The sequence below is a fragment of the Mus caroli genome, unplaced genomic scaffold, assembly GCF_978045245.1.
Source record: "Mus caroli unplaced genomic scaffold, Mus_caroli_1 scaffold_7, whole genome shotgun sequence".
NCBI lineage: Eukaryota > Metazoa > Chordata > Mammalia > Rodentia > Muridae > Mus > Mus caroli.
The window spans coordinates 140,692,667-140,720,626 of NW_028227262.1; the positions used below are offsets into that span (position 1 = coordinate 140,692,667).

Below are 27,960 nucleotides of genomic sequence, written 5' to 3' on the forward strand. Positions count from 1 at the left end.
TTGGTTTCATCTCTCTTAATACTGCTGTCCTTCCTTCAGGGTAGCCCTGGGTCTGTCCTCAGTGCTGTTGACACCAACTGAGTGTGAAATACCAGATGCTGGGAGTTGTTGGGAATGTGCAGATTACTATAACCCAAAGAATTTGAAGTTTAGGAAGAAAACTGGAGGCAGTAAATTTTTACTGAATTTCCCAAACCTCTAGAAAAGGTGTTCTACACAGATAAAAATACTTTTAAGAACGTCAATAAGGGGACCATGGTGGCACGAACCTTTAATCCTAGTACTCAGGAGGCAGACAGAGGTGGATCTCTGAGTTCAAGACTAGTCTGGTCTACAAAACAAGTTCCAGGTCATCCAGGGTCACAGTATGAGACTCTGTGTCTCCACCACTACCACCCTGAAAAAATACTGTCAATGAAATTTTAGAGAAACCAAATCATTATAAAAAGAGATGAATGAATAGCCCTGGGCTTTGGAGAATGGACTGAATGGGGCAAAGATGTCGAGGTGAGGGTCCAGGCAGTGGGTGCAACCTAAGCATTGGGGGAAGTTTAGTTGGATGACGTGACAAGGTCTAAGTAAACCATGGTGTTTTAGTCAGGGTTTCTATTCCTGCACAAACATCATGACCAAGAAACAGTTGGGGAGGAAAGAATTTATTCAGCTTACAATTCCACATTGCTGTTTATCACCAAATGATGTCAGGACTGGAACTCAAGCAGGTCAGGAAGCAGGAGCTGATGCAGAGGCCATGGAGGGATGTTCCTTACTGGCTTGCCTCCCCTGGCTTGCTCAGCCTGCTCTCTTATAGAACCCAAGACTACCAGCCCAGAGGTGGTCCCACCCACAAGGGGCCTTTCCCCCCTTGATCACTAATTGAGAAAAATGCCTTACAGTTGGATCTCATGGAGGCATTTCCTCAACTGAAGCTCCTTTCTCTGTGATAACTCCAGCTGTGTCAAGTTGACACAAAACTAGCCAGTACACATGGGAAGAAAGGGAGGTACAGAGATGAGACCAAGTCAGTGTTGAGATGACCTGGGAAGCTGTAGATCACTTCTCCAGGGACCCAGGCCAGAAAGAAGTAGGCATTCAAGACATTGATGGCTTTACCATCTTTCTTTTACAGACCACTCTGCTCCACTTTTGGGAGAAAACTTCTCACACCATGGCAGCCATTCATGAGAGCTTCAAAGGTTATCAACCATATGAATTCACAACGTTAAAGGTATGAAAGCCAGAGACTCACTAGGGAATCTTGTGAAAAGCCAGTTTTGTTTGTATTATAAACCAAACCCACAGCAGTATCATCACTCCCAGACCTCTGTCAGAGAGAACTATGTCTCTGATGCATCCTTTCACTATATATCATGATAATTCCTATTTATCTGACGTTGTTGAAGACAAGCGCACTCAAGAACACGGAACTAATTACTTTTTGTTTAGTTTAGATTAGTTTTGCTTTTCCATTACCTGGGATGGAATTCAGGGCTTTAAAACATGCTAGATAGTCTACCACTGAGTTACATCCCTACTTTTAATTATTAATTCTGAATATGCAGATCTGAGAAGATGTTTCTTTATGAATACACACACACACATATATACATACATATATATACATATATATATACATACATATGTATGTATATATATATGTATATATATATATATATATATGTGTCACTTTATTCTAAAGGCACCTCCAACATAAGATTGGAATTTTCCATGGGGCTATAGTAATATTTTCTAATTGAAAGAGATACAGTAAACTCAAGGATCCTTGACTCTAAAAGGGGGGTTGTATACAGTATCTGATTCGCAGTATTGAAGCTGATTTGGAACTTGTCTGCCCCAATGGCTACCAGAGGTGAATGCACATCAAGATAAGAAAGTGATTGTCATTCCAGAGGGATTTTAAGAATGATCGGAGAGAACAGCGGGTGCCTTGTTTTTGGGGTGTATCTTTTAAGGAAAACTATCAGGCAAGAATAAACCTAGCAAAAATAAGCCTTGAAATTGCTCACTCCTGATTTTTAAGGAAATTTATAGGTCCACATAGGTAGTGAAACATCAAAACAGTACCCCTCTCTCTGCTGTAAAAACATCTCTGACTTTAAATGTTTATAAGTCACCTAAAAATCTGCAAAAATATTGTGATAGAAACCTTCAAAGATGTTGCCTGAATGAAGGTCTCAAGAAGGACCCAGGAGTGTGTGCTTGTCCTGAGCTGTACCCATGCTGACTCTAGGAAGGATGCCTAGCCATAGAGTTGGTCCTCACAGTCCCTACCTTGCTCACTGACATACTGCAGGGCGAATGCATCCTTAATATGCACTGTTTCTCTCGTCAACTATACAACCTTACTAGGATAGGGAGGCTTTTCATTTCTTATGCTTCCTGGATGTCTGTCATCCAGCCAAATGTCTGCACAGTCAGCAAGCAGCCCTCAGCCCTCGTCACACTGGCTGGGTTACTGTTGGAAGCAGCTGCAATTCTTCTCTGTGATTTACTGATGTTTTCAGCAACTTAGGAAGTATCCCTCCCAACCAAGGAAGCTTAGTTAAAATTACTACCTACAGTTCTTACCCTGGCCCGAGCAGATCAACCTTCCCTTCCATGGGCACTTCCTGGGCATCGTAACAGTTCGTTCTGCTGTTAGTGCCGGTCTTTCGTTTCCATTTTCATAGGATTAAGGACTGAACCTAGGACCTCGTGCATGCTAGAAAAATACTGCTAACCTGCCCACATGGTTGAATTTGCATCTAGTAACCAAAGGTTACCTGTCTTGTAAAACATAATTTGGCCAGGAAGTCAAATGAAATGTCTTTTTCCTCAAATATAATTTAAGAAGACTCATGTTCGAGTTTATTGTGTATAAGTGACATGAGAGTGCCACAAGCATGGAAGAACGTGAGTCCTGTCCTCCTGGGCTGAGGAAACTGTGACTCCAAGATACATGTCATGCTGTTCACCCTGCAGCAAAGGCTGTGCTGCTTACGTTAGAGGGTTACTGAGCAAGAATTTAGTGACAGATTGACACTTGTGATTTGGGACATAATTACAAATATTTTGCACAGACAGCTCACTATTACCTTTTATATCCTTCATCTTCCCTTAGGTTATAGTTTAAATAACAATGCATAGCTTATTTGTAATATAATCTTGTAGGATAAATACATCTCTTAAAGTATGATGGTGTTACAGTCAAAGTAAGAATAAGTGTCCACAAACCCATCAAATAGGCTGGTTTTTTTTTTTCATTAGCCTCGAGAATGATGCTGATCTAGGCTTCCAGGGATGACATATTAGAAATTCAAGCTGATAGATAATTATGTGGGCTCCCATTGGACATAATGAGATCCTGTTATACACAGGTCATTATGTTTTTATAGATAGATGCACTATGTATCAAATTGTATGCCAGGAAACATGAAGATGAAACCCATTAGTTCCCTATGTGCCCTGTTTAAGGATGATGATGCTGTTTAAATATCCAGAAATCTTCTACCGATAGCCTTTTAAAACATGTGGCCTGTAGTTACATAAATTCATATGTCATCCAACCAATTTTCAAACCTATAATTTTAGAAAGGCCTTCTCTATTGATAAAGGATATTTTGGAATTTAAATAAGTGTCTTCAGGATTAATTTGTCCTCCAGGTTGACGTAAGCAAATGGCCCCTTAAGATGCCTTTTGGGATTCTGACTGGAAAGAAAACGTTGTCTTAGGAGAGGACTGCCAAGCTCTGCTAATGAAAAGCGGGCCATTTGTTTCCTTTGCTTCAGGGTGTGTTCTGAGTGTGTTGGTAATTGTGCCGTTGCAGCTGTATTTCCTGACTATTAGTTTTCTGCTTGATGAAGGATGATAATTAATGTGTTAAACACTCCGCGTGTCCTGTTGGATAGAGAGATTCTCTTACAGCAGAAGTATGAGGCTGCACCTCGTGCCCTGCAAATTCTCATGAAGCTTTACCTAAGAGATATAATGAGACTCACTATAAAAATGAGTCTCCACTTCATACATCTTCCAAAATATTCAAGTCATCACTGATTTAGACTGTTTCGTGGAAGTGCTTCATGGGACAGCTAACACTGTTTTGGTCCAGGCCCGACGTGAGTATAGTGATTCTTTCTTGGGGAGGGCATAGAATCGTTTCAACTTAAGGATACATTTTAGCATTCAATATTATGGAAAATTTAGCTTTGAAATGTAATCTTATGAAACTGTAAAACTGATCATTCCAGTGCCTCCAACTTAAAACAGAAGCATTCTAAGTGGTTGCCAGTAAAAGGCGAGTTTTCCCTCGCTTCTGTTTTCAAACACAAACACTTACTGGTTCATTAAAATGTTAGTAAACATGCATAGTTTGTACGAATTATCTATCATCAGTGTATTAATTGTATGTTTATCCCAAATCTGGGAGCATCCCTCACATGGCAGGAATTATCACCTTCGGGAGACAGGCAGAAAATGTCACATGCTGGATCTGGAAAGCGTTGTCCCTCTTTGGGGGGAGCAATTTGGGCTCAGAGCTTAAAGCATTTTAAAGAAACGAAATGAAATGATGTCTTTTTAGGAGAGAAGTGCTTGTCTTAAGTTTCCAGCCCTTAGATGTGGTTGTTCGCTTCATCCTTCCAGGATATCACTTGTACATTTCTCCATGGATCCAGGGCAGGCGACAGCCACAGAGGAGTCAAGTGGCTTTTCCCTGGATCATCTACAGTTCCATTTGCATCAATTGCCATTCCTTCTCTATCCGGTGTTCTGGTAGTGGGTAGAGTTGGGCATTTTTATAGGGATATTAGGGTAAGGACTGGGCCCTTTACAACATGGACACGTACTTCTGAAGACTGGTTGAAGGCCAGCATGCCCCTCTTCTCATGTTTGCATTACAGGGCTGTCTGAGTTGCTGTTCAATTCTTTAAAACAGACTCTTTTTTTTTTTTTTTTTTTTTTTTGGTTTTTCAAGACAGGGTTTCTCTGTATTGCCCTGGCTGTCCTGGAGCTCACTTTGTAGACCAGGCTGGCCTCGAACTCAGAAATCTGCCTGCCTCTGCCTCCCGAGTGCTGGGATTAAAGGTGTGCGCCACCATGCCCGGCCAAGCTTAAACCACTATGACTTTCAACTCACAATCCTCCTACTTTGGTCTCCCAAGTGCTAGGTTATAGGTGTGTGTGATCCTGCCACATTTGTTTTTTAACTTTTCTCTGAGCCAGTGTTTCACGAGGCTGTCCCAGTTTACCTGAAATCATTTCTCCTCACATGTAGCACACTCTGGAGTGTGTTCTTGTTTTTGAAGCCATCAGAGTGCTTGGGTTTAACAGAGATGGTCAGTTGTGGAGTAGAGCCCTTTGGCACACTTCATTTCAGTGGTTTTGGAAGAAACAGAGGATTTTTTTTTCCACTTTGCTCTTCATATTCTCGGATTGTATGAGAAAGTACATAAAAGCACAGGAAGCAAAGGTGGTAGTGGAGGAATTGATTTTGCTGCTGATGGTGGTGGTGGTACAAGTGAGGTGGTAGAAGAGGCTGTGAATGTGAAGAATATGTTGGTGTTGCTGTGGGTGTTGACTAACACAGTAGTAGAGGAATTGCTGATGCTGATGATGGTTGGTGTGGATGTTAGTGATTAAAATGTTAGCAGGGTTCCTGGTGTTGAACTGATGGGAGAGATGTGGGGAAGGTAGTCCTGGTAATAATGGTGCTGGCAGGGAGGGTCATATCAGCAGTCGTTGTGATGGAGATAGAAGTCCTCCAGTAAGTAAGACCTCCAGCAACACTAGTGGTGATGCTGGAGATGGACTTACTAAGAATTCTACAGTGGAACCAGAAGTCAGTCATGGACAGCACATTGGAAGAAAATTGCTAGGTCTAGCAGTCCAGTTTCAGTTATTACCGTTTTCATCCCAGACTGTTGGGTTTCCCAACAAGACTCACAGGCAAGGGTGTCAATAGGAAATCTTAGCAGGCTTCAACCTGGGGCTCACATAGCCCACTCCCTCCCTGGTTTCACTGAACATCTGGCAGTTCCATTTCCAAACCTGTCCTTCAACCCCACAGGCCTTGATTGGCTCTCAAATAATTCCCACCAGGGACAGAAGAGCCAGAAAGTCATGAGGGTGTGCCATCTCTTCAACCAAGCTGGCTCTAACCAATGCAAATTGGCTTTGTAACTTACTCTTGACCTGGGCCAAGATTCACCTCTAGGGAACCTGAACTTAAAAACTCAACACCAAGCATGTTCAAAAATAACCATTGGAACAGCCACGGTCGTTCCTTCCTTCTCTCTGGGGTGTGGGTCCCAGCACTGGGGAATGAAACGTCATTCTGGAGACCAAAATACTCCTAGCTTTCAAAAGACCAAAACATCCTTTTCTGAATTTTGTTTTTCTCAAATTCATATGCCTAGCAGCCTCCTTCCACCCACCTTCACATTTCTCAGCTAATCATCTGAGCATTTACCAGCGGGCCACATGGCTCTGTAGTTACTTGCTTTGAAAATAATGCCATAATAGTTTTTATGAAAATTGGGTAAATATCTCTGCAATGCTATTTTAGTTAACAGTCCCAACAAGGCAATTACTCGTGGCGAGCATCCAGAATATCCTTTTAGACTTTCAAGTTTTGCTCTCAGGGTACTTAGCAAAGCTTTTTCCTTGGTTTTTTTTTTTGTTTGTTTGTTTGTTTGTTTTGTTTTTCTTTTTCTTTCTTTTTTTCCCCCCAAACTGTTCCAGGCCAGATCCTTGGCAAGAACAGGTTTGGAGGGATATCTCAGTCACTGGGGAGGAGGGAATGGATGAGCTAACCAGGACCACTACTGAAATCCGATCTAGGCAAGGCAGAGTTTTGTCTGTCCTTTGCTGTCTCTGCCTTATGGTGATTGGCATTATTTCTCCCTGGCAGCTGGTCACTTGGGCTCTCCTCACAGCAGCCTAGGTCTTCTCCTGCCCCCGTTCCTTCTTCCCGAACTTCTCTTTGCCAGACAAGAAAAAAAAATATTCCCAGTGTATAGTTTTTCTGTGCCAGACACTTGCTATGAAATAATGCCTAGGAATGTTCTCATATGATGTGTGTGAGTCTTAAATGTACCAGGGATGGGATTGCAATCAATAACACTGTTAGGTTCAGCATTAACATGTAGAAAATGTCTGTGTTTTATTTAACCCTCAAATTATCTTCAGAGCACTTGAGTATGTCCAATCTTATTCTCAGGTTTCAAATGAAACTGGAGCCCAGAGACAGCTAGTAATTTGCCCAAGGCTCTGTGCATGTGCACTAGATCTGGGAACAGCAGAGTTCAGGCTTTTACCACCCTGCTATGAACCACTTCCCACGGGCACTTTTGGCTGTGAGGCAGGTGGGCAGGAAAGAGCAGAAATGCTACCTTTAAAAAGTACAGCCATAGCTTCCAATTAACAGTCATACTTTGAAGTTTTCTCTTGTGGGTGAAAACAGTAATTTATGTGGCAGCCCCTCAAATATCTGGGAACATGGGAGTCCTCTTTAAGAAAGTGGAGTGGAGTCCTCACCACTTCTCATTAAAGGGGAAGTTGAGTAAATGTCCTACACTTGGTTGTTCAAGACATTTCCTTAAGTTGTGCAACTGTAAAGATAGATTCAGATGTAGTGTCTGTCTGTGGCTGAATGGCCAGAAGCAGGTTACCTCATCTCATGGAGCCTGCACTTCCATGTCAGCAGACAAGGGATGTTTCTGAGGCCACTTGAAGCTGGAGAGTGTGAACTTGGAGTGTAGAACACAGGACTGAAGGCATTAGCCTCGCTTTAGACCAGTGGCTCACAACCTTCCTAATGCTGAGACCCTTCAGGAGTGTTCCTCATGGTGTGGTAACCCCCAACCATAAAATTATTTCTAGTGCTGCTTCATAACTGCTATGAATAAATTAACTCATGAATTTATGTAATTCATAAATGTTATGGATTGTAATGTAAAATATCTGTATTTTCCAAAGGTCTTTGGTGACCCCAGTTGAAAGGGTCCATTGATAACCCCCCACCCATAGGGGTCTGGACCCACAGGTTGAGAAATAACTCTTCAGGGTCCTGACAAGAATGGTTTGTAGTGTTTGGTACTGTAGATTCTCTCAGTTTGGCCTTACCCTGCTCCCTTCATTGACACTTGGCACTATCTCCATGTTCTGGTGGGTAAACTGAGGCCCGAGAATGACGAGAACCGTGTTCATGTCCAAGCACTGCTCGATATAAATCCAAGGACCCCCTCTTCCCAGCACTGTGATGGCTTCCCACAAACAAGTCCCAGCGCTACTTTAAAGCATAAGATTATGTCTTTTGATGGTGATTTTTTTTTCCCTCCAGCTTTACTTTGGCCTGTTGTTCTGCAGTGCAGTTGAAAATTGTCTCTAGTACTAGATTAATATGGTGTCATTTGTACATGGTGGGGGATGTTTGTGGTGGGGAAGAGGAGGACATATGTTCTAAATGTTCATGAATTGCATGGCTGGTACACATCATGTCCTCTGCTTTTTAATTTCTCATGTGGTACTAATTATATAAACACAAACATACACACACACACCCAGCTGAAGGCAGCATCTTTTGACCATGCAAAACTATTTTAAGTGCTTTTGTTTCCTTTTCCTGACAACTGTTTGGCACCTCTGTATGCATACAGTGTAATTAATGGAGAGTAGAGTAAGAAAATGAAGTGTCTAATTAAGGACGACAGGAAATGTTACCCAGTTGTGTAAGGTGGGCCTCAGTCTGAGTTCTTAGAACTGGCTGCTGGCCCTTTGTCTGAGGAATTTGTTTTGTTGAGTCGTTTTGCTTTCTTTCAGATGCATGTTGCTGCTGCCTTTATTTTCCTAATACAGGAAGTAGTAATTCCCTTTATTATATTAAGCTGTTTCCTTTTTAAGGCAGGTTTTTTTTTTTTTTTTTTTTTTTTTTTTGCGAGCCGGGTCTGCACATTTTCTTTGTCACGCTGATCTTCTATATTGTGTGTGTGCTTCCTGAAGCCATTTGTGCATTGATGGAAGCTATTAGCCTGTTGCTGCAGCCTGGCCAGGGACAGGTTACTCAGTCTGCAGACACCCTTTCATCCACAAAGTTGCTTTCAGTCAGCCGAGGGATGCTGGCCACTGCTGAGAGGCAGTGATGCCCACAGACAGTTTGAGGGAAGGGCTGACTGGGATGAGGCTTAGAAGCACGTGTTTTAGAGTTTTCTTTTCTGGCCATGGGTTCAAATGTGACTCCGTAGGCCAGCGGTTGGAAGTGGTTCTGTCTGATGGGTAGCTCTTCATATGCAGCCCCCACACCTTTCTTGTTCGTTTTGCCAGAACATGGATTCCTGTCACTCAGAAAATGCTGTCACTTCTGCAGGGACTGTTAGGGGCAAGTGGTTTTTTAACTGGGTTGTGGGACTTCAAAATAATCAGAAAAGTTCATTTCTAGCATCCCTAGCCCTTAGCAACCCCGACTGTCTCCTCCCTCCCTGCTGACCTTGTTTGAGGCAGGAAATTATTCTCTATTCCACAGAATGGCACGCTTTTGACAATCACACAATAAACTAAATTTCAGGTGGGCTTAGGACGTGAGCTTTCAGTCTTTCCGTTAGAGGCTCCCTTCAGTGCGTGCCGTCTTTCCTCAGAAACAAGCTTCTTTCGTGGTTCTGCTGTTTCGCCTTTTTGATTTTTGCTTTGTTTGATCTCCAAGTCTTATGTTAGCAAGCCCACTGTCAGTGTTCAAAAAACGATTGTTCTGATGTGTGCATAACTCTGTGGACATGTTATAAATCTTTGACTTACAACTTTAGAATGTTTGAATCCTGTGGCATGTGGATTGTATTTCAGGTAAGCAGGTATGTGTGTGAATACGTCTTCCTTCATTCAAAATTCTCAAAGTGAATAAACAAGCTGATATGTTTACATTAATTTTCCTTATGGTGTTCTATGCCTTTTCATCGCTTTCCTCTGAGCCTTTACATTGCTTAGTTGAATAGATGTAATTGTTAATGGTGAGCATTACATTAATTTTTTTAATCAACAAGTATGAATTTTAGCATTTGCCAGGCTTCAAAAGCAAAATTATAGGCATAATAGTAATGTAGGATGAGAAGAGCATTGTCACAGGAATTATTAATAGTAAATTAAAGTAGCAATTGGAACTGCAGCCATTCTGTTGGGAACACACAATAGTGTCTTAAGTGTGACTGTGGTGACAGGGAGCCAACAATTGAGTCCCTGCTAATGGCCCAACAGGGGAAAGGCTTGAAAAGAGGCAAGGAATGGTTTACATTACAAAGGGATTGTCTGAGGGCTGCTCCAGTGTGGTCAGGAGGGGAGGTTGGCTGGAGACAGGAGGGATGATAGCCATGGAACTGTCAAGGGCATCTTGGGGGTTTAGACAGGGGCTGTGGCAGCTAGACGCAGCTCACTGAAGCAGACATGTCCATGGCCTGCCCAAAGTTGATTGACAAAAAGGAAACACAATGAGGAGATAATTGAGCGAACCAGGAGGCCTGGACAAGTGTCACGGGATCTAAAAGTGAATCCTGGGAGCATTGGCTGAAAGTACTCCAGCCTTCACTCTAATCAGAACTGAAGCATTCTAGGGAGAATACAGCTGCTGAGAGACAGAAAGAGAGAGATGCCGTGATTGGCAAATGTATGGAAGAGAGTATGTCCTTGACATCTGATGAACTCCCGTTTGTGGTTACAAAACTCTAATGCACATACACACACTCACACACATGTGACACACACACACACATGTTCACACACACATTTTCTCATACTACTTTTACTGGATTTTTTTTTGTATGTATGTATGTATGTATGTATGTATGTACAACAAAACTTTCTAGAACACAATCTGCATCCACTGTCGCATTTGCTTTCACCCTGTCCGTTGTAGCATTTTCCCCTCACGGTCCAGGCCGCAGCACACAATGATCCTGTGCTGTGTGTAGTTGTCATGCATAGAGAGACAGCACAAATTAGGCGAGATGGCCAATGTCACAGCAAATGCTCTCCCCTGGGAGACACTGCTGGCCACATTATGGGGGTCTCCTAAGACGTCCATTCTTGCCAGTCACAGCATGGCCCCAGTGACTTCTCCACACAGGCTGAAGTATTCTTACCTTTGGGCCTTCTTACTCAAGCTTCTCATTGAGCTGTATGTGGTGGCTGGTTCCTTCATGTCATTTACTCTCAGCTGAAGTGCCATCTCTGTGAGAGGACATCACATTCACTGAATTAACGATCTCATTGTCTTGTCTCCCTGTTTAAATGATCTGCCCGGGCATCTCACTTACTGATAATTTTTCTTTTGACTGACATCCAAAATATCCCAAACACCATCTTACACATGGTTGACACTCCAAAAATATTTTTCAAATGAAGGTACCAATTTAACATCCAGAGACAGGGAGTCATTAAAAAATAGTAATAAATAATAAATAAATAAATCTTAAAAGGGACTGGAGAGATGGCTCAGTGAATAAGAGCACTGACTGCTCTTTCAGAGGTCCTAAGTTCAAGCCACCAGTTCAAGCCAGCTTGCTGCCTCACAACCATCTGTAATGAGACCCAGTGCCCTCCTCTGGTGTGTCTGAAGATAGCTACAGTGTATTTGTATACATAAAATTTAAAAAAAATCTTAAAAATAATGCCAATGCTGTATAGGCAGACTTTATGTAATGAAGTGCTTCAGAACTTAAATTAAGAGACACAGACTCAACAAAGAGACCCCATGGCTATGGGTAAAGGCACTTGCTGGCAAACTTCACAAGCTGGGTTTGATCTCTGGAACCCATGCGGTGCAAGGAGAGAACTGTTTCCACAAGTTGTCCTCTGCTCTACACACACGTACCATGGCAACACCCCACATACAAAATCAATAAATGCTTAAAACAAAACTAAAAGGCCATAACCCTACATAAGAATATTGATGAGTTGGATGCACATTCATATATTTTAACTTAGCATTAAATGTTTGCAACATGTAAAATACTTTATAGTTTCAACTCTAATCTATTTTTATACAGGAATTGTGTTGGTACAAAGTATCTATAAAAAGACACACACTGATCGGACTGTTAACACAACTTGGCATCAGAAGGACATTCTTAAATCTGGAGTGCCCAGTGAAGTTGTGTAGAAAGTAGCAGTAATTGATATGGGCTTTGAAAGGACTCAGGATTTCTGAAGGCAAGCAACCAGGAAAAACAAAGATAGAACAGGAACAATAAGCACATGGGAGACAGACCCTGAGGAGGCAGCCCCAGCTGAATAGAGAGCTTGTGCTTTGCAGATAGTGGGAAGCAGCAGAGAGACTGGAGGTAGCCTAGCATTTGGGATGACTTAAAATCAAGCAGAGAGAGAGAGAGAGAGTGAGGGAGAGAGAGAGAGAGAGAGAGAGAGAGATTTAGATTAGGAGTGGCAAGAAATAAGGAGCGATTATAACGTCTTGAGGACAAAGGCAGCATGATGACATTGGTATTTTCGGAAAATTACTCAGTATAGGGAGCGAGGTGAGGCTGGCAGTTGGGGGTGAAACACCAGTATCCATCTGGTGTCCATGGCAGACTCCAAAGTCGGCCTCAGCTATGCTTTGCCTGGACACAGCCTTAGAGCATCTTCACCCAGGCCTCCAGTCAGCCATCACTAATCGATCCGCATTGGCCCTGAAGCCTGCCTGCCTCCCTCTGTGTGTCACCGTGGAGAAAAGAACACAAGAGCCAGGGTAGAAAGGCAGGGAGGCACAGAGGATGAGAGCCTGGACTTTAGCAGTTCTGAGAAAGCTAAATATATTGAGAGATTCCTTTTGTGCTTGTAGGTTTGTATTTTAATTAGGGCCCAAAATAGAACTCTTTTTTGTATAAGTCATTATTCATAGTTAAAGAAACATTTGCTTTGCTTTCTCTTTCTAGGTCTCTGCTACTGGTGTGCAGTTTGTAAGAAGTTGCTCCTTTATAACAACAACAACAAAACTTTCCTTAAATGTTTAATAAACCTTTAAAACAGTAACTCTAGCAAATGATGTGCCAAAAAAAGACTCTTGACTGTTTTTAATCTACACAGACTTAGAGACACCTGCTGTGTCCTTTTGTAGGAATTAAAGATACTATTCTGTTTTTTGGAATATATATGTGCGTGTGTGTGTGTGTGTGTGTGTATAGATACATACACAAAGATACATTTGTTGTTGTCTGCTGTTTTTAAAGATGGTTTTTCAGTTGCAAAATAGCAAAATTAAAAATAAAATGCAGTTGTCTCAACTTTGGTGGAATCTTATACTATGTCAGAGTGTGGACTTCAGCGGAAAGAATAGTGTTTATCTTAGCTGCATGCTGAAGTTGGAAAGTGAAGTTGACAGGAACCGAAAGGCCTTTTCTGGATAGCTTATCACAAAGGGGAGAACATAAATCCAGTGGCAAATCACCCCTCCCTTATGAGCTGTAATCCTTGGATCTGTCTGAGAGCACTGCTGCTTTACCGGTGAAACCTTTTCCTGCGTACTTAACTGGGACAACCTCCTCAAAGTCCCGGCTCTGAGGGTGGTTATAGGCACTGACAGCAGGTGAGTATTTTTACTAATGATTTTTCTTTAACATTCTTTTCTTTTTCTTTTTTTCTTTTTTTCCCTGCCTACCTGTGGCTTATGATCAAGAGCTTACAAGACCCCATGAAAAAACTAGTTGAGAAAGAAGGGAAGAAGAACTCCCGGAGGGAAAACCGGGAGGCTGTGGCACCGGAGCCGAGGCAGTAAGTCCCAGGCTATTTCCTCTTGATAGACATTTTCTTCCAATAGGAAATGAGGGCAGCACCATCCTCCTCATGCCAAGCTCAGGTGAGGCCACTGACTGGAGGGGGTCACCCATGTCCTCGCTATGCTATTCCCTTGTGAGGAGTTTACTGGCAAGACAAGGCAAGTGTCCCCATACTGTGAGCTCCATGTCCTCTCTGGTTTCTGGTTATGACCCCCATTTGTCATTAACACTCACAAGATATCCTAGGCAGGGAAATCCACCACCTTTTCTCTTCTAGAAGTCTATGGCTTAAGAGATTGCTTGTCTGTGCATGTAAGTGTGTTGGGTTGTGACTCTCTTCTTCCTTCGCTGCTCTGCCTTTATTCTCTCTCTTGTCTGAAGCAGAGAAAAGCCCAGAGAGTAGGAAGTGTCTCCCCTGCCTCTGTGTTTTGCCTTTTCTTATTTAGAACCACCAAGGTGAATTTGCACCACGTGATCCCTAGTGTCCCACAGGGAGGAGGATCTTTGAACACGTGGCAATGTCTGTAAAGATGAACAGTGGTCACTCTGAACTGCCTGACCTGGGAAAGCACAGGAAGAAATATTCCCCCGCTCTATTCCTCCTCTGCACACCTCCAAAGCTTAGACAGCTTTATAGACAGGTTGACGTTTTCATTGTAGTTCTAAGAAAGTTTCTGATGTGTCGGATGTGTAGTTAGCCTCATAGAAATATTTGCTCCCAACATTAGCTGCTTTTGCGTCTTAACAAAAATCCTGGAAATTTTCTCTGGTACAGAACACAGACAAGTTTTCACTGTTGCACAGACCACAGGCTGCAATCTGGATCCACACAATCGCCTCCTGGTAAGGGGCATCTGGTAACTGCCTGTGCTATGCTGGCACAGTGCAGGGGCTCTCTATGGTACCCCTTCTCAACACTGACCATCTGAGCATTTGTCTACCCATGTCCACATTGTGTGGTGGACAGAGTGGGGCTCGGAAAGGGCAAGGTACTCTACTGAGCCCCATTAGAAGCCATGCCCAGAGCAAATCCCAAAAGAATCTTCCCTTTACCATATAAGCTAATGCAGCCCATGCAGTCCAAATACAGCACGAGCTGCAGCAGAAGCGATCGATCGACAGTCTCTGGAGGTGTTGACTTTCACCAAGCTCAGATTTCTCAAGTGTCTTAGGACTTCTCTGAAAACTCAAGACGTATACTAGTCACTTGTTTAAATAGCAGTGAAAAGTGAAATTTTAGAAGGATTTTTGTTCAGAAGTAGCAGATAAAAGTGAGCCACAGCACAAGAAAGAACCAAATAAATGAGTGTCGGTGGTGGGGAGTCTGCCTGGAAGTCACAGGAAGAGCCGTTCCGATGAGCAAGTGTGCCTCTGGGTTTGGGAGTGACTCTGCCTTATGCCTTCTGTGTAGTTTACTGTCTCTTTTTTTAGCTGCAGGAGTCAGGATTAACCATTGTCTAACCATCCCTTTCTATGGTTTTTCCCACTGGTAACTATGTGAGTGTATGGCAGTTATCCCTAACTGCCTGTCAAGATGTTTATGTGTGTGCCTTATAGTGAAGCCATATTCTTGCACGAAGATGCTATTGAATGATACAGAGTACAAGCAATGTTATTTCTTCCTCAGAAAATATATGCCATACAAATGACCCCCCTCTCCCTCTCTCTACTCCCAACCAGTATGTGTGTGTGCGCGCGCGTGCGTGTGTGTGTGTGTGTGTGTGTGTGTGTGTGTGTGTGTGTGTGTGTTGCTGTCAGTGAAGCAATAGATATTGCACTGAAGATAGAGCTATCCCATAAACATAAATTTGCAGAATGGTGTAAAATCAACATTCTTTTTATTTTAAGGTTAATTTCTTTGGAGGATGAGCACAAAGATTCATCTACTTATAAGAGTAAGTTTTAATTTCCATTTAAATTGCTTCACAGACACTGTTTCAATGCACAACACTCAACTTGTTTGTTCTTTTTTGCAAAATTTCCTTTTGGCTTTCTTTTCTGTCTTGAGAAAAGACTGTATTAATTGGCTTCCTGTAGTGACCGTTATTGATGATGCCCTTAAGCAGTACATAATATATTTCAAGATGGCCAGAAAATGCTACTGTAAGTGACTTTAGCCCCTCCAAGTAAGTGGAACCTAGCAGACAGCTGTTTCTTTCTAGGAGATAACATTTCTGAACAGGCCTGAGTAGTCTTGGTACAGTCTTGAGATCATATCCTAGGTGTGGTCATTGCTGATTTCCTGGTGGGTGTTCCTCATTGTTGGAGATAGGAGAGCTCAGATTTTGCCCTACCAGGTGAATTCTCAGGCCATGTTAAGGCTTGGTGCCAACTACCTTAAGGTAAACTGAAGCCTACCTTAGGAGGAGGGTTGCACAAGGGGAGAACCCTTGCTGCCAGGGTTTCTGTTGGCTCCTTACCATAAAGATACAGAGTCCTAGACCTTTTCTTCTGCTCTGTTCTTCGATTCATCTTTCCCATTTCTTCTTCACTCCATTCCTCACTTCTGGCTTTCCCTTCCTCTTTCTACAACCATTGGCCACGACTACGGCCCCCATCTTTACCCCTTCCTCTTCTATTTTCAACTGCCTTTCAGCAGAGAATAGAAAATAGCAAAACAAAGAACAGGGAAGTGTGATCCGTGCCTCTAATCCATCTGTGCTTGGGAGGTGGAGGCAAGAGCATTGGAAAGAAATTAAAGGTCATCTTCAGATATATATTTCACACATATATGTATATATACATACATATAAATGTATATGTATATACATATTCATACATATACATAAGTAAATATTGTCTTAGTCCGCCTGGACTCAATAAGACCTAGTCTTTAAAATCTAAAGCAAGCTTGCTCTTTTGTTCCCCGCTCTTGACTTCCCTCATGTTCCCTTTTGCATATGTGCTTCACAGGCCACAGGGCTTGGCCGTGTCCACATCAGGAGGTATTTGCTAACAAGACTTGTATTCCCAGCACAGCACAACACAGGGCTCCAGCAGCCAGCATTACACACCACACATAGCCAGATCTTTCTGAAACGAGGCTCACAGTCAACAGATGAAGCAGATAGTAGCATCTGCTCGCATCTCCAGCTGTAGCATTATTGGTGAAAGCTACCTGGGAGAAGGCCAGCCCTCTGCGTGTATGAGATACACAGGCCTCACTTAATTGAAGCAATTGGGGGACAAGCTAAGGTCATATACTATTGTAAGACTTGCCAAAGGAAAAGGAATAGCCTGAGAGGAATGAGTCAGGAAGGACCAGGCCATGTCACAAAAGCAAAATTCTAGAGTCTGAGGGGAAGTAAGTGGGAGAAAGGTGGGGCCTGATTGTGTAGCCTTAAAGGGCTGTCTGTGTTGATCTAGATTTCCTGCCTCAGTGTTCCTCAGTGAACCTATGGCATGCACCATCAATGTTGTATGGAATGAAGGTCACTGAGCAGAACACATTTAGTTCTTTGGAAAAGAATATAAACTCCAGTTTATTATATTCATATAAAAGTCAAATCTATATAGCTTATATACAATTTGTGTAATATGTGACTATGCAGAAGAAAATGCAAATTTTCTTTTCCTCATATAGTTTAATTGGATGTGATATTTGCATAATATTTTGAGATTGTAAATCTATTATAATGAAGTGGTGTCTGTCTTTTATTCTGAGACCTGTAGAAGGTCTGGTGAGCATACAAACAAACTGAGTTTGAGGCTTGTCTGTCATGTGTATATGCATGTACATATATCTATGCTTTGCTTCTTATTGTGAGCTGCAGCTAGTTCACAGCATAAATCGAGTTCAGACCACAGAGGTCTCCCATGTTTCTTTGTCCCCACATAACTTTTCACTGTCCACATGTTACACCAGAGAGGTATATTTGTGTAATCAGTGAATCTTAATAGATGTATCCTTATTGCTCCAAGTTCAGAGTATGTACAATGTTCACTTCTAGTGTTCTATATTTGATGGGTCTTAGAAATATGAAATGAAATGTATTTTCTATTAAAACATCATCCTAAATATTATTACTGATTCCAGGTCTTCTGTCCACTACCTATTCCTCTCCTTACCCGGCAAGCATGCCCTTAGTATCCACTGGTCTTTTCCCGATCTCTGCAGCTTTTCTCAGACTTTGGAAGTACTAGGTTTAAAGTCTTAAACAAAATGATTCTTTATTGAGTAGTCTTTCTTTTTATCTTAACCAGACCCATATGGCTAAAATGTATTAGTGATACCAAGTAACAGTCAATCACTTAAGTCATTTATTTTTCCATGAATGGAAAGTAGAACAGTCTATTAGACTTGTATGGCTTATCTACCAAACATAACAGAGATTCCTGGCCAAATTGAAATCCACTGAGAGCCAACAGCTGAAGTAGAAGGTAAACTGAGGTCTGCTGCTCTGCCTGAGTGCATATAGATTGTTTATTCTTTCTGACAGTGTACATTTACCGCACACACAGCATAGAAACATGTACCTGTGAGCTGGTCATAACCGCTTGCATGTGTTCTGTTACAGCTGAAGAGGGAACAAGCATTCTGTCTTCCGTAGACAAAGGTTCTGTACATGACACATGCTCAGGTAAGCTAAGGACAGACTTCCCAATCTTGATAGTTTATCAAACTCCAAGTGTAAAGGAGCTAACTCATTCATTTTCTCTCTCTTCCCTTAAGGGCCCATAGATGAACTATTAGACGGGAAACCTGAGGAAGGTGAGATTTGCATGCTCTTTGGAGTTTATAGTTTGATTTTTTTCTCTCTTTTAATTAAATATTTTCTTTATTTACATCTCAAATGTTATCCCTGTTCCCCCCAAAGCCCCCTTATCCCATCCCCCAACCCCTGTTTCCATGAGGGTGCTCCCCCACCCACCCACCCACCTACTCCTGCCTCACTGTCTTGGCATTCCCCTACACTGGGGTATTGAGCATTCATAGGACCAAGGGCCACCCTCCCATTGATGTCCCACAAGGCCATCCTCTGCTCCATTAGCGGCTGGAGCCATGGGTCCCTCCATGTGTACTCTTTGGTTGATTAAATTTTTAACTTCTTTTTTTTTTCATGCAAAGAAAATCTAATACTTACCTTTTTAATAGCTTTATAGTCATAAGGAATTGGGTGATAGCCATTGTAAGTGACCTTACCTATGATCAAGCAATATTTAACATTCATGTTACTTGATTTAATCAGACAGTGTTTTTAAAGCTGAAATTTTTGGCGAAAGTCCTCTGTTGTAACAGAAAACTTAACCTTCCAAATGAGATACCTGTGGGTTTTGAATACCAATCCTCACATCAATGGCCTTAAGCAATTTGCTTCATATACAAATCCTCTAAGTTTCAGTTGTTCTTGTTTGTAAAATGGAACCAAACACAGCAGCCTTGCCAGGTAACTGTCAGGAGTGGAACTCAGGTACAAAAAGGATATTTTGTAGTTTATGATGGAGTTTATGATGCTCTTGAAATGATGGCAAGTTGAGAAAGGAAGATTAGTAATGTTTACTAAATGGTATACTGAGTTATATTTTCATTGATCTACCAGACTAGACCTCTTATATCCCCCTAAAAGAGAATACAGGACCCTGCATTTGGATGAGACATCTGATACTAAGTAATCTAAAGGAACTGAATAGTTTCTGTATAATCCTAGCTTTTGCTTTTTATCCAATCAAAGGTTTCCTTTTAGTGATTTACCAAGAGTCCAAAATGCTCCTGAGATTTTGAGCTGAACATCAGAGTATCCCTTGACCTGGAGACTGGCATTCTGCCCTGTTCATACAGGTTTCTTACGGTGTAGAAACTGACCCAAGCCACCCTGTGGACCTTTGTGAACAGGGGTCAGCTCAGTCTGAGCTCTACCTCGTAGACTGTTGTTGTGACAGATGCTTAAGAGAAGCAGTTTAAAGAAAGGTTTGCCTAGGCTCAGGGTTGCAATCCATGGCCTTCTGGCTCTGCTGCCTTTTAACTTTGTGACAAGGCAGACACATCATGGAGGAAGGGCATGGTGGGAGAAAGCTCTTTACCTCGGAGAGGTCAGAAAGCTGAGTAACAGGAAACAGCCAGCACCAAGGTACTCCTTTCAAAGATGTGTTCCCAGCCAGGCATGTCCTTTAATTCAGTGATTCTACAGTTCCACGGCATCCCAGTTGTTTACTCAAATTTAGTCTATCAATGGGTCAGCTATTGATTTGGGCAAACCCCTCAGGGTCTAGCTTTCTCTGAAACACAGATACTCCCAGAGGTATGCTTAATCATCTCTGAAGTGGCTCTCCATCCAGTCAAGTTAAAAATTAAGATACACCATCCAAATGTTGACTGAATTCACAGAGTATTAGAGAAAAAGTCTCTCAGTGATAGAAAGTCACCCCAACTTTACCATGAACTTCCCAGGGCTTGGGAACATAGACCCGAGGGCAGAAGTCTGCTTGCCTTGTTAATATCTTACAGACGGCAGCATGCTATGCACTATTTTATCTAAATGCCATGTGATTAGTAAACAGAACTCAGACCAAGCAATGCAACAGAGAAGTAAGCCGTGTGGGTTGCCAGACATAGCCCCCATTTTTGTAAGGACCTTTCGCCTCTCGTTTAAGAGTAAAACATTTTAATGGAATAAAAATGTCCTTAAATTATTTTTGGAGCAGTGAAATACTTAAATCTTACCAAAATGTTGTGCGGACAATATAACATGCCCTAAGTACCTACTATCCATTTTCAGCCAATCTTTCCATGTAGTAAATGTATTAATGATCACACAAGTGCTCCATCTTATTTTGATGGGTTGATATCCCTCCTAACCCCAGCATCTTCTTTATATGGTTTGTTCTTTGTTTATAACTGTACTTAATTTCATTGCTTTAGTAGACTTGATGTCTGAGTAGGTAGTTTTGTTTTGTTTTGGTTTGGTTTAGTTTGGTTTTTTGAGACAGGGTTTCTCTGTGTAGCCTTGGCTGTCCCGGAACTCACTCTGTAGACCAGACTGGCCTCGAACTCAGAAATCCACCTGCCTCTGCCTCCCAAATGCTGGGATTAAAGGCATGTATCACCACCACTGCCCAGCATGAGTAGGTAGTATTTTTACATTAATACATAAGATAATAGAATATTGTATTTTAAACACTCACCCTTGTTTCTAAATGTTAACCCATACCATGTTTTGACAACAAAGTATCCACACATACACACCCCCAATAGGAGTCTTATCTCCCTTTATAAGGGGTAAGAAAACATTTTTTTTTCTTTTTGGCTTTATAGAAAGATTTTTTTAAACTTGTTGATAGAATTCTACAACCTTAGCCTAAAGCCTGTATCTCTTTACAAAATTAAATCAGAAATGCTACTGCTTGCAATGACCTGCTTGCATTCTAAGCTTTCTTGTGTGCCAGGGTCCTTTGGAAGAAGATTGACATCTTATGGAAGCAACTCTCATGCCCCATTGCTTTTTAGTTCTAAAGAGGAAGCTGCGCCGTGCACTTCCCTAATATATACAGGTTGTCAGGCAGAAAGATGGCGTCACAGATCATCCTGAGAAAGTGCTGTAACTGTAGCTCTGCATTCTTCTACTCAATGATAAGTGATGGAAACCCAATATTTGGCCACACCATATAAAAATATTTTAATAACAAGTTAGTGGCATTTGGAGATTCTTGAAAGTGGCTCTGAAGTCACTGTATGACCACCTGTGACATGTAGCCTTCATTCACTAATTATAACATATATCAATCATTTTGCTCTTCAAGCTGGACACCCCCAGCCCCTGCCAAAATAACATAACACAGACAAAAAATGTGAAATTTTTATAAGTTCAATTTAACCTACATCTTATCAACAAGCCTTTATGAAAAACCACAAAGTCTTGGCTAATTAAGAAGCAAAACAAAACTATTACCCATATTTCACAAGCATGTTTGTCTTCCTCTGCTACTGCTCGTCTTTCTATGTTCCAGCCAAGTATACTGATGTCGGTTCATCGGCAGCCAGCAGAGCTCTAGGAGAGAACCTTTAGCCCAGAGCAATCATGTGCTATCATATAGCACCTAGTTTCACCTGCAGTCAGTCACCCTTAGAGTCAAATGAGAGATCTGTTTGCTTTGCCTCAGGGCATACAGTGACCAAGTATTAAATTCCTTATCTGCTCATGTAAACTCTTCCTTCAGTGTGCTGGGATATGCTGGTGACCTGGGTGACCCTATGAAATGACACCCTTTTTCTTTATACATGTTAAACCAGAGCTCTACCACTGAGTCATCTGTCCCCTCCCCAGCCCAACAGCAATACTGAAGTGTGTCAGCAAACACCTGTAATCCCAATTTGGGAGGTAGAGGATTAAAGTTCACGTGTTCAAAGCCAGCATAACAAGTTTCAGCCAGCTCAGACCACATGAAACTTTGCCTAAAGAAACCAAGTAAATAATAAAACAAATGTTCTTAATCATGTAGTAGAATGCTCAGTGTGAGATTGTTCCTATAGATTCTTAAAGATCTGTTCTAGCCCCAAGATTCATGTTTTATATCAAGAGAGATTGGAGTAGGGTTTTAGCAATCAGGTGTTTTTATGTGTGCCTACTTGGGTCTCACATTCTTAGATCATTCTTTTGGTTGTTTTTTTTTTTTTTTCCAGAGAGCACATACAGATCCTTATGCCACCCCCATGCCCACCTGGGCCCCTGTCAGTCGGAATTCTTATTTATTATTATTATTTTTAAACCTGAAGGGGGTTTCTCAAAGCAGCCTTCTTGAATTCCAAACAAGCACACTTTGGTAACAGACCTGACAAATGCTTCTCTGCTTGACATTTTTTTGTCAGGTGGTTTCCTAGCATCTTCCCCGCTGTCTTTGGGGTGCTAAGAGGATAGTGCTGGTGTTTGGGGTTTCATCTGCCCTGCAGGCCTGTGGCCTTTAAGATTAGTCATTATGTGGGGTGTGGGGAATGGGGAGAAACCCAGAGAAGTGAGCCTTCCTGTTTCACACAGACGAAGGTAAATCATGTGACATTTATCTGCTCGCTGTCCTGTGCTCTCATTTTCTGTCTAAGTAGCATTTTCCATCTTCTGTGCATCTAATTTATGCTGAGGTCATGAAACTCAATATGATTTCAAGAGTACTATCTGAATGGGCTGTCACCCGTTTTCCACGCTCTGCCTGAGTTTCCTCTACACTGGAGCTTTTACAAGCTAGAACTCACCGGTTCAGGACCAGTTCTTCTAGGGAATGTTTTCCTAGGGCCCAGGCCTCTTAGTTCTGGGTGTTGGGCAAGGCGGGCCTATGGAGTGTTTCTGCCGTCTTAGACACTCTGCCTGTCTCTGCATGGTACTTGGAGGAGCCCTCTGACCTTAGAAAGCCTCACCCTGTGACAAAGCGTCTTCTGGAGTCTGTGTGTAAGGTCACAGTCTGTACTCTAGCAGCATACATAAAAACACCTCTCCTCGTTTTGAAGGAAAGGCCAGGTTACACATGGAGGAAGCGAGTGAAAGCTCCCAAGCCAGACTCTCTGTAACTAAGAAGTCACATGACCTTGGATAGGTAAATCTAACTTGGGTCTATTTTTCCTCCTCTGTAAAATAAGTTCCAGGAAATAATTTGTAAGATCTTCTTGATTTAAAAATATATGTGTGGTTTTGTTTTTGTTCTTTTCCATTGAAGAAGAAAAAAAAAAAAGTCCCCAGACAGGACAGCAGCATCAAACATGGCACCTTGGCTAAGCTCTGGGCTTCTCAGGAGGCAGTGTTGCTAGGTGGCCTCCCCCACTTCAGCTCTGGCTCAGCGTGCGGAGCTCTTGTATGCCGCCATTGGGAGAGCTACCCTGTAAAGTTGTAAAGTTGCTATTTAACACTTCGCTGCCTAGCTGTCCGAAGAAGCATTTGTGAGGTTTTGAATAAGCAGTGATCTCACAGTTGGCCTCGGCAAAGGTGCAGGGTAGGAGGTCACCTCCTGGAGCTGCGGCTGCCTCACCAGGGTGCAGCACCACAAAGGATAAGATAAGAATTTGTGGTCAGGAGATGGAGAACTTGGATTGAAGGCAGGTATTTGGAGACTCTAAGCCAAAGAAAGTTGTGACTCCCCCACTCAGTAGCAGCCTTTAGTTGTCTTTGTGGGTGGAGACTCCAACAAGGCTTCTCCCAAAGGAGGACATTATCACATCTCTTCAGGTTTTCTTTGTCTCACTGGAGTGGCTGTTTTCAAAGCTGATAACAAGAGCTCACTCACCCTTCAGAGCCCACTGACAGGCGCTACTTCACAAGTCGTGACTTGTCTGGTTACAGACCTGAACCTGGCCATTTCGACTTGTAATTAAGTTGCTCTCACAAGTTATGCATAGTAATTTCAGGCATCTTAATTATTGGTGTAATAATTGGGAGGTTTCTATGTTTTATGGTTCAAGTCAGTACCAGTTTCCTTGCTTTCAGCTACCCAAATAAGTTCCCTTTCCTGAGCACAGTTCATCCTGTAGCCCCTGCCTTAACTATTAAAAAGCCAGGGCGTGGTGATTATTTTTTTTAATTTGCAACTTTGTAATAATACATTTTAAAGTGAATAAATAAGCAGAATGCTAAATAGTAGGCCACACTTAATGATACACCTCAGCAGAAGCAAACTCTGAGTTATAACGGACTCCAGAGAGTGTTCTCTCACTTTTGTGACTACAGTGCTTGCATTTGATAGGGTCTAGTGTTAGAATTCTTTGGTCATAAGGCTAGAGTTCATGTTGGAACAGGTTAGGTTGAGAGTTCTGCTTAAAAGGCACCCATCCATGTAACTGAGGACATTGGCTCAAGCAAGGCTCATTCAGGAGCTGTCTAGGAGCTGTCTGCATTCCCTTCCCAGCTAGTCCGCTTGTTTTCCTTTGTGTATTGACTTTATTTTCACTAACAGCCTCAGATTTATAGCTTTGGATCCGAAACTCCCAAAGAAAGGATGGGTCTTTTTCCATCCAGTTTCCATATAGCAAGTACAGGAAAGCCTTCAGCATGTGTCCTCCCCTCAGGTCTGTTACTGTGGTGAAAGAGAGACAGAGACAGAGACAGAACTTGAGCCAGCCCAAGTACATGCAGAGTGAGGGGTGATGAGGTCTCCTACAGGTATGCCACCAGGATCACAGAGAGAAAGTGCTTCTTAAGAGAAAAAGAAACTGCAGGAACTCAAAGAGATGCTAAGTTAGTGGAAGCCACTAGTGTCTCAATACTGTAGCATGAAGCCTAGACACTAAACAAGAAGACACTAAACAAGAAAGTTTTATCGTCTGCTTATATGTAGAGGATTCCTCATTTGTGATCCATTGTTCAGCTGTTCGTGGTGATCTTTGCTGGATAGCCAACCCAGTCACCACAGTGACCCCCTCCCCAAGCCTGGCTTTACAGACATTACTAAAAGATGTGTTTAAGGTTCGACTGAATATCAGGTGTCACTTAAGTGAGTTTGGCTTAGTAATCATACAGTTTTCTCCAGGCCAGAAAGAAATCAGGAGGAAGGGTTTGGGCACTCCAGTGTCACCAGAAAATAGGAAGTACAGAGATTTGAAAAAGTAGCCACAACTTAAGGTGGTGATTCTGGGAGAGATTGAAAGAAGGGGAGATTCATATGTAAATGCATATGTTAGTGGGCACATCTGATACATTGAGGGTATTAATCCTCCACTTCTTCCTGTATGACCGCAGGCAGGCAAGCAGCCTGCACTACGCCATCTGCCTTCCTTACCTACCCACCCAGTCCGGGGCCCTGCAGCCAGCAGGGAAGTCTGTTCACAGAACCGACGTTTTTTTTCCCCTAGCACGCCTACAGGCTATGTCTGCCTGAAAATGCCTTTGATAATGTAAACAATAAAAATGCTTCAATTAGACAGTTGTCTGATTGAAGTGATGTTTTGCTACTATTTTAAAACCACAGTGATGGAAGCTACTAGATTTCCCCCTCCCTGATTTATAGCCACTTTGTTGAGTTAAACAAAAAAACAAAAAAATAAAACAAAAGAAAACACCCTTATTCTCTAGATTTTTATGTAACATGTTGGTATAAATAGACTCAGCAAAAGAACCCGAGAGGCTTTACTTAAGCGGCAATAACCTTAAACTACTAATCATCAGATATATGAATATATTTGAGGAAATCCTTGATAGCCTTGTTCATCATAATCTTCAGAACTTTAGTGTTGCTCAGAAAAACATGGGAACCATGATGTTTTCCATGTTTCCTGGCTTATAATAATGTTTGTAGTTTGCACGTGGCAATTAAATTCCACAAACAAAAGCAACATGGAATACTTCCCTCCGCTCTTTGTTCTTAAAATAGGCAGAAAAACTCAATGAAAGAGCTTTGCCTAGGATTTATGAGAGTCATGTCCCTATTCTCCTTATAAATAGTATTCAGTGTCTGGTTACTCATTTTAAAGTCAGCTGGCCACATGACTCTAATACAGTATTCCCAGTTTCCTAACAATCCAAACGGGCCCTCCCTTTTACTACACGGCCTCAAGGATGACCAATTTGAGCATCAGAAGGCCACAGTCTGCTGAAGGCAGGTTGGGCCTGAACGCCCCTCTCGACTAGGGCTCATTACCACCTTCCAGTACTAATGTCTGAGGCCCATGAAGGGAACCCTCTGCATCAGACCTTGGCTTACCAGCTCCTTCCCTGTCACTTCTCTGGCTGCTACTCAGAGGCAAGCCAGATCCACCTTTCCTTTGCTTCTTGCAGATGTTACTGCAAACATTCGTCTCGGGTGGGCGGGCATTGATGTGCCTCCTGACATGCTCCTCGGGCCAGGGCGTGGTGAGATTTCTCCCCAGCTTGGGTGGCAAGACAGGCTGCCACATGGAGTGCTTGCTGCTCCAGCCCAGGCAGTGTGGATTGAGGGCTTGTGTGGGAAGATTCGGGAAGGTTTACAGACAAGAAACTAAGATCTCCAGCAGCTTCCAATCCTGGCTTTGTTTCAGACCTGGGAGCATTTTTGTCAGATCTGCTTTTATGTTAAGGAAAAACCCAAACCCTAGACTTTGTGGAAAATATTTCAGTGCAATTCTAGTAATGCTCAAAGGCTATATTTGCTTTGGAAGGAAGGGGACAAGGGAACATAGAATTGAAAATGTATTTCTGAAACCTGTTAATAAAGGGTGTCATGGGACAAATTTCTATTCTAGTTACCATTTCTTTTTTTTTTCTTTTTCTTTTCTTTTTTTTTTTTTTTCCGTTTTTTCGAGACAGGGTTTCTCTGTGTAGCCCTGGCTGTCCTGGAACTCACTTTGTAGACCAGGCTGGCCTTGAACTCAGAAATCTGCCTGCCTCTGCCTCCCGAGTGCTGGGATTAAAGGCGTATGCCTTTACCATTTCTTAAGTCTAGCCATCATTCAGTTGGTCCCCGTCAGCCTCGGGACAGCTCTGAGCCCTTGGAAGTCATGTGCTCTGTGCTCTGTTCCCTCCACCAGTGTGCCTGGGTCCCACGGCAGGGACCCCAGAACCTGAAAGTGGGGACAAGGATGACCTCTTGCTATTGAATGAGATCTTCAGCACTTCCTGCCTGGATGAGGGGGAGTTCAGCAGAGAGTGGGCTGCAGTGTTTGGAGATGACCGGCTGAAAGAGCCAGCGCCCATGGGGGCCCAGGGAGAGCCAGACCCCAAGCCCCAGATAGGCTCCGGATTCCTTCCATCACAGCTTTTAGACCAAAATATGAAAGATCTCCAGGCCTCTCTGCAAGGTAGGTACTACAGTGACTAGAAACACTTTTATTGTTCATTCATTCCCCCACCCCTCTAATACAGAAGTATTTTTGTCTATGTATGCATTCTCTATTTTTACTTTATAACCAGTATCTTTTAATGTTATTATTACTGTAAGTATTTGTTATTGTTGTTGTTATTATTATTACAGTGACTTTTTAGCTGAAATCTCCAGATCACACCCCAACTTTAAGATGTAGTATCAGACTCAAGATCAGTTCTTTCTAATAATTTTCCCTCTCTGGGGACTTTCTTAGGAAAGTGAGGGGAGGTTCTGGGTCTTACTGTCTCACTTGGATTTAATTGTATGCTTCTGACTACGGCATACAAGCTAAATCCCTATCACAGCCTCAGAAGAAAGAGGGTTTCCACACTGACCAAAGTCGTTTTGTGACATACATGAGAGGACCCATAGTTTGGGTTAAAACCCTGTGGTTTTCAACCTAACTGGCCATGTCTGCCACTCATATCCATGAGATCGACCTCCCACATGCCTGCACAC

The 27,960-nt window shown here is 42.4% G+C and overlaps 1 protein-coding gene across 2 annotated transcripts in view; it reads left to right on the forward strand.

Annotated features, from left to right (window-relative positions):
- Ica1 (islet cell autoantigen 1) overlaps positions 1–27,960 on the forward strand; it is a 136,941-nt gene that overhangs the window by 96,886 nt on the left and 12,095 nt on the right. For both annotated transcript variants that reach the window (XM_021164673.3, XM_021164674.2), the window contains exons 8-13: positions 1,130–1,228; positions 13,653–13,747; positions 15,601–15,647; positions 18,270–18,332; positions 18,425–18,463; positions 27,167–27,436. In XM_021164673.3, coding sequence (XP_021020332.1) covers positions 1,130–1,228; positions 13,653–13,747; positions 15,601–15,647; positions 18,270–18,332; positions 18,425–18,463; positions 27,167–27,436 — 613 coding nt within the window. The remainder of the gene's footprint in view (positions 1–1,129; positions 1,229–13,652; positions 13,748–15,600; positions 15,648–18,269; positions 18,333–18,424; positions 18,464–27,166; positions 27,437–27,960) is intronic.